At 37.4% G+C, this 12,387-nt stretch overlaps 1 protein-coding gene and 1 pseudogene across 1 annotated transcript; one reads left to right on the top strand and one right to left on the bottom strand.

Moving 5' to 3' along the window:
* LOC131793685 (serine-rich adhesin for platelets-like) overlaps positions 1-4,083 on the bottom strand; it is a 13,342-nt pseudogene extending 9,259 nt beyond the window's left edge.
* A 488-nt stretch (positions 4,084-4,571) lies between these two features.
* Positions 4,572-7,515, top strand: LOC131793654 (high-affinity lysophosphatidic acid receptor). Its single transcript, XM_059111098.2, has one exon. The coding sequence runs from the start codon at positions 5,130-5,132 to the stop codon at positions 6,252-6,254; it is 1,125 nt and encodes a 374-aa protein (XP_058967081.1). The 5' UTR covers positions 4,572-5,129; the 3' UTR covers positions 6,255-7,515.
* The last annotated feature ends 4,872 nt before the right edge of the window (positions 7,516-12,387 follow it).

The following is a 12,387-nucleotide window of genomic DNA, read 5'->3' as shown; positions in this document are numbered from 1 at the left end:
AATTCATAACAGAGAAGATGTATGTTAATCACTTCTAGGAGTTAAAAGGTTACATCTAAGACTTTTGAAGACTATTTTCAATTAATAGTTTTGCTATTGACACTGAAAAAATCAGCCACATCAACAAGATGTTTAAGATAAAAAAATCTCACCATTGCCACAAGTAGTACATGTACAAAAGTTTTTTTTAGATTATTGAAACACAAGAGGGTTAGATTTAGATTGTAATGTTGGTATATTTAGAGCAACTTGCATATTGAAGCAAAACCATTCCCAAACAAATGAGGCTAACCCTGGAAGTGATTGATATTTAACTTGAACTCCCTATAATAACCATACATCATCCTGCAAACTGGTACAGAGAATACTCAAACTTATCAGGTTGAAGTTGTTAACTGAATCTTACACCCAATTCTCATAACTTATTCAAAACAAAATGCATAGTATGATAACATGAAAAAATTTTGAGCCCACAACCTATTTTGATAAATTTTGAAGACTGTTTGTTGGATAGGAGATCATCAATCTTCTGTTCTGATTCAACAGTTGCAATCATCATTTAATTCTCAGATTTAACTAAAGCCTTGAATTACATGACAACAGTTTTTATTCCACTCTGCATTGCCAGAAAGTACAAAAAATTTTTTTCAGATTTTGAATAGTTGCACGATGACAGAGAAAAGGTCTTCATTTGTAAGTGTCTAAATATAAACAGAAAAGGCCAATATGAAGGTAGAACCTGTAAATTAACAACTCCTGGGTGGAGTTGAATGGCCAGGTGGCTCTGAAATCCTTTGACTTCCACTTTTCTGAAGTTTTAAAATGTAGTTACCAGTAGAACATTAATCAAAAATAGCAAATAGTGTTTTAGGCAGGTTACACCACTTATTTAGCTTATGTTGTACCTTTAAAAATCAAGATCATAGACATGATGTGGTTATTAATGTTCGAGGATTTTTGATTAGTTTCAGACCTAAGGTTTCTCATTATTTCATGCAGACTAGCAGTGTCAAACACAACTTGATCATCACAACAGAAGCACAAGCCCTATAAATATTTTAAGAGCAGCAGTTTACTTCAATCAATAGAGACTGGTCTTCAGCAAAGGTGAATGATTTTGCACTCACTTGATGTTGTAGTAACTCCCTGTAAAGTGGACTCATCTCATTTAAAACCTCATCTGTGTTTTCTCTTGGTTCTCTTGCTTCCACATCTGCAGCAAAAAAAATCAATAAAGACATTTCATTCCACAGATGAAAATATTTAAAGAATTTTTTTAAAATGATAAACCTTGGCGAAGGAAACTGAGTTTTGTTGACTCACAGCCTAACTCAAGGAGTAACTGAAAGCATTTCTCTTACCGAGTGGATATAGAGGTCTGTGATGGGTTTCTGTTGGTTCTCTTTCAAATCGAAGAGAGCCTACTTCACCAGCGCTGATTCTTGCTCGCCTATCACGATCACCAAAATAAATGCTGGATTCATGTTGATGAGGATCTGGAGAAGAGTTACATTTGCATCAGTACAGCCTGTAAGAAACATTCTAGCCTAATGCCTTAAGATCTTTGGGCTTCATTTCATTGTGCAGTATTCTAATGAATAATTAACTCCACCCTTACAGCAGCTCTCTCCACCAAAAGAGTAAAAAATGGATGCCACAGTGAATTGTGATGAAAGGTAGAGGTAAGGGTAAGGGTAAGGTCTGCATTCAAACCAAGTGGTCCACCCAGCCAGAGTTTATCCCAGTTTCCTGGATGAGATGCTGGTCCATTGCAGTATTCCCTCCTCCCCAACCCTCCTAGCATTTCATCAAGCTTCACTGACAATTCACCAGTACCCATTTCTATTCCTGGGTGGAGAGATGCACTGTGAGAATAAAGTGTTTTGCCCAAGAACATAACACACTGACCAGACCAGGTCTTTAACCCAGACCTCGTGACCCAGACACCATGCACCCATCATGATGTCACTACTGAGGTCTACCTTTGGAACTGTATGAGGAACCTAGAAAACGAATCCCGTGATGAATTCAACCAAGATGGGTGGGTCGTACTACTTATTACAACAGAGACAGAAGTAATTTCTGGTTAGACTTGGTTTGATGCTACTCTGGTTTAAAGATTTAATGAATGTAACCAAGAAGTTACAATTCATAGAACCAATGTTTTGACACTCCTGTCTACTGCCTTTATCAGGGGTGACCTAATGGCTGCAACTAGAGGTCCTTTTATTTGCTCACTAATTCGTTGCCCCTTTTTCTGACAAGGTGTAAATAGGCATCAGCTAGTAAGCCGCCATCATCATGATTTAAAAGAGTGTGGGTGGAAGCGATATGCCTAGCTTCTTTTTTTAATTACATTAAATTTTTAATTAACTATTTGAAAGTCATGCAAGTGCCTGTCACTGATTACAGTAATCAAAGGCATTCTTTACAATGTTCAATTAACAAATTAGTATTCTTGTATGAATCCTCATTCTTACTGATTACAATATTTATTAATAACCATACTGAGTTCATTAAGACCTCTTGATGACATCATATCTTGAACTTTGACTTCAGTTGGTTACCCTTCCAGGACATTTAATTTTGTGCAGCATGCCAAAGTCCCAAACAGTGGGTATAAGGAAAGCAACTAAGTGGCAGTATTTTACCTTCTTTCAGTATGACAAAAATAACATCACTGTCCTCATTCACTGTAAATGGTTCTGTGGAGACAACATCACCACCAATAGCAAGCTGACAGGTATGTTCTCCAACTGGGACCCCAATAGTTTCTGATTCATACAGTCCTTCGCCAAATTTCCGTTGCAGAGTCACAGAACCAGCCTATTGTAGCGAAAAATTGATCCAAAAACTTAAGTTACAGTTTAAAGGGCTGATCGTTTCATTCACGCTTTGAAGCTCATGCCACAAGTACATAAAACCTGTTAGCTTAAAAAAGCCAGTCATTACAAAGCTTTTGTATCAATACTGTAAATGCATTCAATTACTACGTGTTAATGGAAAATCACAAAAACAAGCTTTGACTTATCTTGCCTCAAACTCAATAGACATTTGCCATTTCTAACAAGCTTGTTTCATTTTGAAGTCATTTGTTCAGTTCTGCGACGACAAAACATTACCATTAAAATTTAATGAAGAACCTTCTCGTTACGTTAGACACGTCTCACCACCAACAAATTGTTTTGACGAGTCCATCCTAACAACTTGAAGCAAGATTGTTGAAACGGCGAAAACGAAAGTAGAAAGAAAACAAAAGGCCATTCGCAGAGAGATGCTGTTACTATACAATCAAGCTAGTACATGTACAGAGACAGGAGTAGAGAAATTTTCGCACCAACACAAGAAAGAATAATTGCCAAAGGCCTTAAGAGCAACAAAAATGGCTTATTTTAAATAAAAAGTTGCTTTAAAGGCAGAAACTCAAGACAATGAAATGCGTTTTGAAAGGTAAACAAACGAACCACAATCAATTTCTTAACTCTAACTTCCGGATATCTTCTAAATCTGATTACCAAACGTAACGATAGACAAAATTAATACGGTACGTTTCAAAATTATCTCTGTTCCTACGTAGACACTTAGGAATATCTATTTGGGGTTTTAAACTTACCAGCGAGCTTATGAGATGAACTTCTCTCTCGATGCAAGGTCTCGACTTGACCCAACAAAAGCGAACTACAACACTGTCCACTCTACGAACAACTGGGGCGCGGGCAGAATCTGTAAAATCGTAAATAAAACGAAAGTTGAGGGGCCATTGTCTTCGAAGGCTTTATTCCTAATGAAATTACTTGTTACCCCACTCTCGCAGGCCAAAACATTCAAGTTTAAACTCATCGTAATACGAGCTACAAAAGTATGCTACACACGACAATCTTTACCTGCATAGGCCGAAGTGCAGACTAAATAGTGAAGCTGCAATTGGTCTAAGCTACCGAGGTCTTCTCGACAAAATCGGCACTGCATCTCACAGAGAACAGCAGTTTCAGTTCCTCAAGAGCCAATTACCAACAAGAACATTTCATTTGTTCGATAAAAGCATGAAAATGCGAGCCATAAACTTGCCAGTTGGAGTATTGACAGGAGATCTTGCTAATTTGCATGAAATTTGATACAACTGCTCACCAGACCTTCCGCGCGTGAGGTGGTGATGGGCGGGGGAGGGGTGGGAGGGGAAAGGACGGTCTTATGAACATTATTATTGTGTTTTCATAGATGGAACTCAAATAAGTGACAGCCAACGAGTTAAGATTCTCTTAAGTGTCTCTCACAAAAAAAGAGCGTTCTCTGAGCGATTGAAAGAGAAAAAGAAGACAAAGATAGATAGAATAGCAAACAAAAATATTTATTGTGGGATAAATCATAGTCTTCCGATAGTTCATCATTCTGATTGTACTAAATTCCATAGAAAACGGGCAAAGCTACCGCACAGCTTGAAAAGACTCTCATCTAAATTCAAATTTGTACCCTGCACTTGGGAGGTTACAGATTAATTACTAGGTACATAATGAAAAAACAAATCTTATGCTGCCGCTGTAATTTTGCGGGCTCAAAGCTACAGCGGCTTCCAGTCGCCCAAGAGGGACGTGAATATTATAACCGGACGTATATGTGCACGAAACTCGAGTTATTTACTTTGGTTTTTAAAGTTAACTTGTCAAGAAAAAGCTGCATGCTGAAGCTTTGACGAGGTAGATTTTCACTCACAAGATGGAAGGACACTTAGCGTTCATTTTGCCGTGGGCGACAGCGGTGATCCTGTGAGGATACATATGAACATCTGCCATCTCTTATTTAAACAGGAGATCCTTAAATTGCGGACAGTAGCCATGGTTTTATTTGGAATAATATCAGAATTACGCAGTAGAAGTTGGGAAATTAGCTGCCACTAACAGCGGTTAAATAGGCGAAAAAGACAAATATCAAGCTACGAAGAACCAGCGATCTGGTATTTTTAATTTGACTTACGATCGAGATATTGAACGCCAAGTGAAGATCAAAACCTGTGTGGTCCGTATTCTCACGCGAATTTCTACGGTGCCAAAGAGGCGATTTTTTGATCGATGCTAGAGTGGGATGCCGAGAGATTACTGCCGTCAAAACAGAGAACCTGCCGCTGACAGGTTATGGTGAACGACACAGAACGTATACACAACGCGAGCAGTAATGTGTTGTTAACGAGTGGAAACAGTACCTCAAGTCCAAGTCGAGTTCCTTCGAGTTTCATGCCATTTTCAACAGCATGTGTGATACCTTTTGGTTTGCTATTTATTTTAATGTGCTTGGTCAGTATATTGGGAAATTCGATCGTTTGCTACATCGTTTATCAAAAACCCGCCATGCGATCAGCCATAAACATTTTATTGGCGACATTAGCGATGGCCGATGTGCTCACAGCATCGCTGTGTATGCCTTTTGCTATCGTATCCTTGATTGCTCAGAGATGGGTTTTTGGCGATATATTTTGTCAAATAAATGCCGTTTTGTTTAGCTTCTTGGTGACAGAAGGGACCTTCGTATTGTTGACGATATCAGTGGACCGTTTCATGATAATTGTCCAACGCAAAGACACACTCACACCTCGAAAGGCGAAAATGTACATTGTTATCTCTTGGATTTTGGCAGTTGTGGTTGTTTTACCTCCCGTTTTCGGTTGGGGTAAATATGGTTATGAGGTGGGTCAAATTCAGTGCTCGCTGGAATGGCCTAGCCGAAGCGCCATTGATTTATCATACGGCCTGTTTTTTTTTATCACAACATTTTCAATTCCGCTACTTGTAATGACATATTGCTTCGGGTCTATTTTAAGAACCGTTCGAAGGAACTCGACACGCATTCAAAATCACCCACCCGTACCTGGTGGGGTGATGACTAAAATGCACCGACCAGGCAAGATGAACATCGACTACAGTTTCAAGACAAGGGCTTTCACCACTATATTAATCCTATTTATTCTCTTCGTAATCTGCGGTTTTCCTTTCACTGTGATCCGCTTTCATTTGCTTTTTAAAGGATATGAGAAGTCATTGTCTTACACAGCCGATCTGGTGGTCGTATTAATTGCCTACTTAAACTCAACCCTGAAGCCCATAATTTATTACATTCGCATCAGTAAATTTCGAGAAGCCTGCTTGGATATTATGCCTTCTTGGTGTCACGTTCCACACTGTTTACCAGGACGGACGATGAGGCGCATACGACCACATGTAGTTTATGAAGTGGACAAAAAATTTGCAACATCAGTGCTTTAACAGCACTTAGTTCACAAAGGTATATTTAAGATGTTTTAGGACAACTCACAGCAATGCTTACATTTTTACAATAGATAGAGGCAGGTTGAGTTTCAGTATACTGAACCTAAGAATATATTTATAAAGAGTAATTATTTTATGGTAATGTGGTTGTAAATTTAAAACATCATACAGATCATACTCTTAATGAGCCATTTACTTCATTTAAGTCCTTCCATTTGGTTTTGTTTTTGCTATGGATTTCAAATGCCCATGATTTCAACATAGTACCAAAGCTTCTATGACAACCAGCAGTTTTTGACCATTTTCCTATTTTTCACCACTAAGAATAGATGAATCTTCAGGGTTGCATGTCCATGATAATTGATTGATAATTCTGTACTCAAGACCATAAGTTAAAATTCTGAGTCAGATTGGATCAAATCAAGACATGTTATTTATATTAAAATCAGTTCTCTTTGCTATATGCTAGATGCTTCCCACTATTTACCTTTGAGAATTTGGTTTTAAATCAATCATGCTATTTCTCCTAATTAATTTTTTCTTTTCTAATCAACTTTCTGCCAATCAATTTACTGATATTGTATAGGGAAATTACTTATTGGTTACCCCTGGGAGTGAGAGGATTAAATGATGCTTCTAAGGACTAGATAACTGTGTTTCTTACAAGCAACAGAACCCAATGTTTCTGTTATCTTATTGAGTTTTTCAAATCTCACTGTCCCTATGGTCTAAGAATCCCTTGTTGAATATCCTGTTTTGGGTATTTCTAAGAGTATTACAGTCACCCAATTTAATACTTCATTTGGTGTGCTTAGCAGTCAACCCTATTTGGTTCACTAGAAAAATTACATATTTAAGATATTTAAGTTTCAGACATTAACAGACTTACCTATCAATATTTTGCAAGTGGAACATTGCAGAAATGTGAACAGTCTCTGTCCTATGAGAATGGATCTTACGTCAGTGAATCAGTCATTTTCATCCCAACAAATTGAAGTTGTTTGCTACAAGTTGTACTGTCCTGTCCTCCTTGGGAGGCCTTGAATGTCAGTTTACTAGATTCATTTTGTGGCTTTGGGGTCAAAATAATTTGTCTTTTAGCATTTTGCCAAATTACTGCTACTTTTGTTGCCAAAGTCCACTTAGTGCAATGAATTAAAATAGATATTAAATTAATAGAATTGTAAATTATATGTAATAATAGTAATTAAGATCTAATGTTTTTAATAAAGTCAGGGAATACAGTGCAAGAACAGTTGTTGTTGATTTCATAGCAAATTAAAACTAAAAAAACTAATTAATATTTTAACCTTGAAAGGGTTTAGATATCATAGAGGAATCTAACCTTTTAAGGAAAACAAACTGGCTTAAGAAGTAAAGTTTTTTGAAAACTCAAGTTTAGAATAAGTGTTTGACAAAGAAAAGGAAATCAGTCTAGGTTAGCATAATTACCAGGCTGAATTAAGAAATTGCCAGGTTAAATGGTTTGTCAGTTAGTAATTAAAACTCTGGATCTGATCTAACTAGTCCATTTTGTACAATATTTAAATCTTTTGAAACCTCGGTCTTAAAAGAAAACAGAACAACTTACCAGGCCATCAAGTTACTGGAACCTTCAAGAAAATGGTCCCTGGTTTTTAACTACACCCAGGAATGATCCTGTTTACCCTTTAACCCCTAAGAGTGACTAACATCTAATTTCTCCCTGCAATATCTCCCTGAATTACACATGAAGGTCACAAGAATAAAGGAAATGATCACCAACAAAGAAGCCCTTGATTGTTAAACAAATTCTCCTTGTCAGCACCTCAAAATATGTATGATGAACAGTATGGAGAATATGCATACTGATATTAGTGTGTAAAGGGTTTTAAAAGGATTGGCTTTATTTCAAGGTCAAGGATGGAGAAGCAGTAATCCTCATTGTATCCTGTTGCTGAAACTGGGATGAACTCCAGCAAATAGGCCATCTGTCTCCCAAGCTGCCTTGGGAAATAAGGGAAAGGAAGGGGAAGCAAGGAAGCCCAGTTATCAGGGCAGTACTGTTAGTTTATTTACCTAATGATCACTGTTTGTTCCTACCTTCATCAAAATTTACATAGAGGCTCCTATGGATGTAAGTCTAAATTTCATTTGGGAATTTTTAAGGTCGTTGAAGGACTACAACATTTGCCACCTTTCAGTTTTTCCATTTGACAAAAAGCTTCATGAAAGGCTTCAAATTTAAAAGGATGACTATTGTTCTACCTAAGAATGTAAAAAAAAATTATTCATGCTTGGGGGGTATTGCAGGTGTCATAAGTCTAATGCATTAGTACTGTTGTGAAGAAATAGTTCATACAAAATCATTTCAAAATATAAAAACCATTTTTTCCTGGATGAAAGAAAATAAACGTCCACAATCCAAAAAAAGGAAATAGTTATTATTAAAACAACATAAAGGGAACCACTCGATTCAAACTATCACATGGCAAGTGTCTCATATTATATAAAAAATGTTGTATAGTATACTAGGGTATTTAAAAGGTACTAAATTTAAAAAAATATAAAAATGAAACATTCATTTTGTCCAGAAGCCATCAGACACAGAGTGCAAAAAAAACTGGAACACAATGAATAGTCAGGTGTTAAAGTAAGCTTGATGGTAAAATGTTTGTTCAGGTGAGGTTTTCATTACAACTCTCACTGTTAAAGTTGTGGAAATGATGTATTTGGTTACAACTTCCTTTTTGTACAAGAGGTCCATTATCTCTTTTGAAAAATCAACATAATTTTCTATATAACTCATAGCTTTGCCATTTGGCCAATAGCTATCATGGTAAATATTGTTTAAAATTCAAAATATGTAAACTTTTCACTTAAGCCTTTAAACACTTTCTGTGACAAATTAAAATTCTACTTGTTTTTCTTATTGTTTTGGCAAGACCATAATATACTTAAATATGCTAAAGATCATTAGGGTACATCAAAGAAATTGCATACAATTTTTTTAATGAGGATACAATCGATGGGGAATAGCTGATGAAGGTCTGCAAACTACAAAACTTTTTTCTTGGAAGAAGACTCTTCGTCGACTATACTATTTATCAGTATGATTACTGCGGTGATTATAGAGATGCGCATGCTCTGATTGGTCGATGATTGCATCAATCTCGCCATTATCACCTCGCGCTCGGTTACGGCCGGGTCGCACAAGAGCGAAGTCAAATATTTGCCAATTTTTTCGCGAGCCAAAAATTGGTAAAAGTTTTCCAATTTCCAATTTTTTGCGGCTGTCGCATCAAACCAGTATCCTCTGACAAAATTTCATTGATTGATACATACGTCAATCACAAACCTATCTCCCGCTATTAAAAGATGAAGAAAACTTTCCCGCTCGAATTACTGGGCAAGAAGGGATAGTGTCGAATGATTATTTTAAAAACTTTCCAGTGTTTGTGGAAGTTTGCCTTTCTTTCTCAACAAAATAGCGGAGCGTTTTTTATGTTGTTGGTACTCATTATCAGCAGGTTTTCATGCGGCTAGTGTCAGCTTTAAGACGTAGAAGACGAAGACTTCGCCTAAATAGAGCTGGCTTTCGAAATCATCCTTGGTCGAAATCGCCGAGGTCTCTGCGTCCGGCGGAGTCATAATTCGAGGTTGGGATCATGTATCGTACTTCGCTTTCTTTTTTTTTCCTGCCTATCTTTTTGGTTGCAGCTTGCACCACTTTTGCTAGCTTCGATAATTCTAATGGAAGGAGTAGTACTCGTTGAAGCCGATTGTTCTCCAAATTGCCGCCAGTAACCGAGCTCATTGCCATGGTACGAGTCAGACAAACGAATAAAAGCGTCGCTCAAATTCCTCGTTTCCCTCCAAACGAAAACTGAGGGTCAGAGAGACATAGAAATTTTATCGACACATGTCTTGCGCACGATAATAGCTAAATGGTTAAAAAAAAAAAAACAAAGTTGTTTGCGAGAAGTTACAAATTTGGACGCTTTCAGAATTCGAGGCAGGACATCGGCTCCTTTAAATTTGGCAAGGTTTTAAAATTGGGGTGGCACTTAATTTATACGCTACTAGTTGGCAGATTTTTCACTTAAAAAAGACAAAAAAAGTTCAATAGTGCGACCTTGGCCTGATGAGTAAGAAATTAAGAACGATAACAATACCATAACAATAGACAAAAAAAGTTACAACTAATTTCGAAAAAAAAAAAAAAACAACAGGAAAAAAAAAACAACCGACCCATACCAAAACCGTATCATAAAAAATAGAGCAGTAACTCAAAAAGATAAACTGCACAACCAAAACGAAAAAAAGGAAAACAAAAGAAAAAAAGGAGGAAAAGAGTAGGAAAAATTGATGATGATAAGGGGGATAAAAAAGAAAAGGCAGTGAGAACAAAATGCAATTTCTCGGGGAGGAGTTACTCGGCCCCCAAGCCAGATTAAAAGAATAACTCTTATACTACAATTCGGACACTTCTAAAACAAGCTATCAGATGTGTGCATTGGCACAATGGTACACACCAGGTATCACGCATTTTTACTTCTGTGGACGCATTTAGCATATACACATATCCTTTACTTTATGTAAGCCATACTAAAGAGGCAGGTGTAAAGTCAATCTTCCTCTTCACTCACGATAAAAAATGGACGCTACCATGGGCTCCTGACGCTACTCTTAGTCTTAACGATTCTAAAATCACCATGAAATATCTGGAAGGTGCATCCAGTGATAGATCCAATAATTGCACCTGCAAAAACTGAGCGGTGGAAGACAGTAGAGGATCGTTAGACTGGCTAATCAATGCATTTTTATTCGTGCTAGTGGCGATCGTTGCATTCGAACGAGTGCATGGCTTCTTGAAATTCTTGATTTGTACACTTGAAATAATTACATCTCCGGTCAACTCGGCAGAGGATCATAGACGTCTTCTTTTAGTGTCTCTACTTAAACTTCCTGACTTGTCAGATTGTAAACTCTTTTTCCAAACTCTGATGAAAGATAACTTCAAATAATGATGATAAAGAGGGGAAAAATAAAAAAGACAACAAAAACAAAACGCAAATTCCACGGGGAGGAGATACTCGGCCCCCAAGCCAGTTTGAGAGTTACTCCTTGTCCGCCAGCTCCAAATCATACTCGGGGAGAAGTTATTCGGCCCCCAAGCCAGATTAAGAATAACTCCTATAGCGTGATTCGAACCCGCGACCTCGATGACCTCACTTGCACTCGTTGCGCGCTCACGATTACCAGTCGACCATCTTGAATATGCATCATTAAATAGTATAAGTTGTCGGTGTAGAGAGTTTTTAAATACCGGGCTGGGGGGTAGGGTGAGGAAGTTTGTCTGACTGAGAGTGCACTCGAGCGTTTCCGGCAAAGACTGAAGGAAATAAATAATGCAAAAAACTGATAGGTGCGATTTAAGCGAGGAATATTAGCATATTTCGTAATGGCAGACAGCCTCGTTTGCCGGGGCCCGTTGAACACGACGATCCACACACTTCATAAAGACTCTTCAAGTGTGTGCATAAGCACAATGTTACACGCTAGTTAAGAAGCAAGGGTCTCTCGTTCGATTTGTGTATAACGGTGTCTGAAAGAAGGAAAAACCGTAACAGAACAAATCGGTGTTACAAATGCAAACGTCAGGCCGATATAGCTTTACGGGTCACGAAAAATACATTTTACGGGGTAGACAGAACGCCACCAAAGAAAAGGTAGAAAACCTTTTTAACTATGGAATTTCGTGTAGTATTCCTGTAAGCCATAGCTGTAAAAATCAAAATTAAAAAAATAAATAAATAACCAGGAAATATCATTTGTAGAAGGCTGAATGCCCATGCGCCACAAGAAGGAGTAAAGTGTCATCAAAATACTGATCAACAAATAGGCAAGTCAAAAAAGAGGAAAAAATGTGTACACACGATTAACTCTTGAATTTTACACGTTATCTAATGTTTTTGCCCGCCGTATATTTGCTTTTGTTATCAAAAGGAAATCATAAGAATGATTTTAACTACTTATTTAACATTACTTGCCACTTATTCCCCTTTAATTTAACCCTTTTTTGTTTCATACCATTTAATGATTGAATTATTTTAATCGCACATCAAGGCATTTGAAAAGGAAAAAGAGA

The sequence above is a fragment of the Pocillopora verrucosa genome, chromosome 9 (assembly GCF_036669915.1).
Source record: "Pocillopora verrucosa isolate sample1 chromosome 9, ASM3666991v2, whole genome shotgun sequence".
NCBI lineage: Eukaryota > Metazoa > Cnidaria > Anthozoa > Scleractinia > Pocilloporidae > Pocillopora > Pocillopora verrucosa.
The sequence above is the reverse complement of the archived record's forward strand: the minus strand, read 5'-3'. Positions and strand labels throughout refer to the sequence as shown.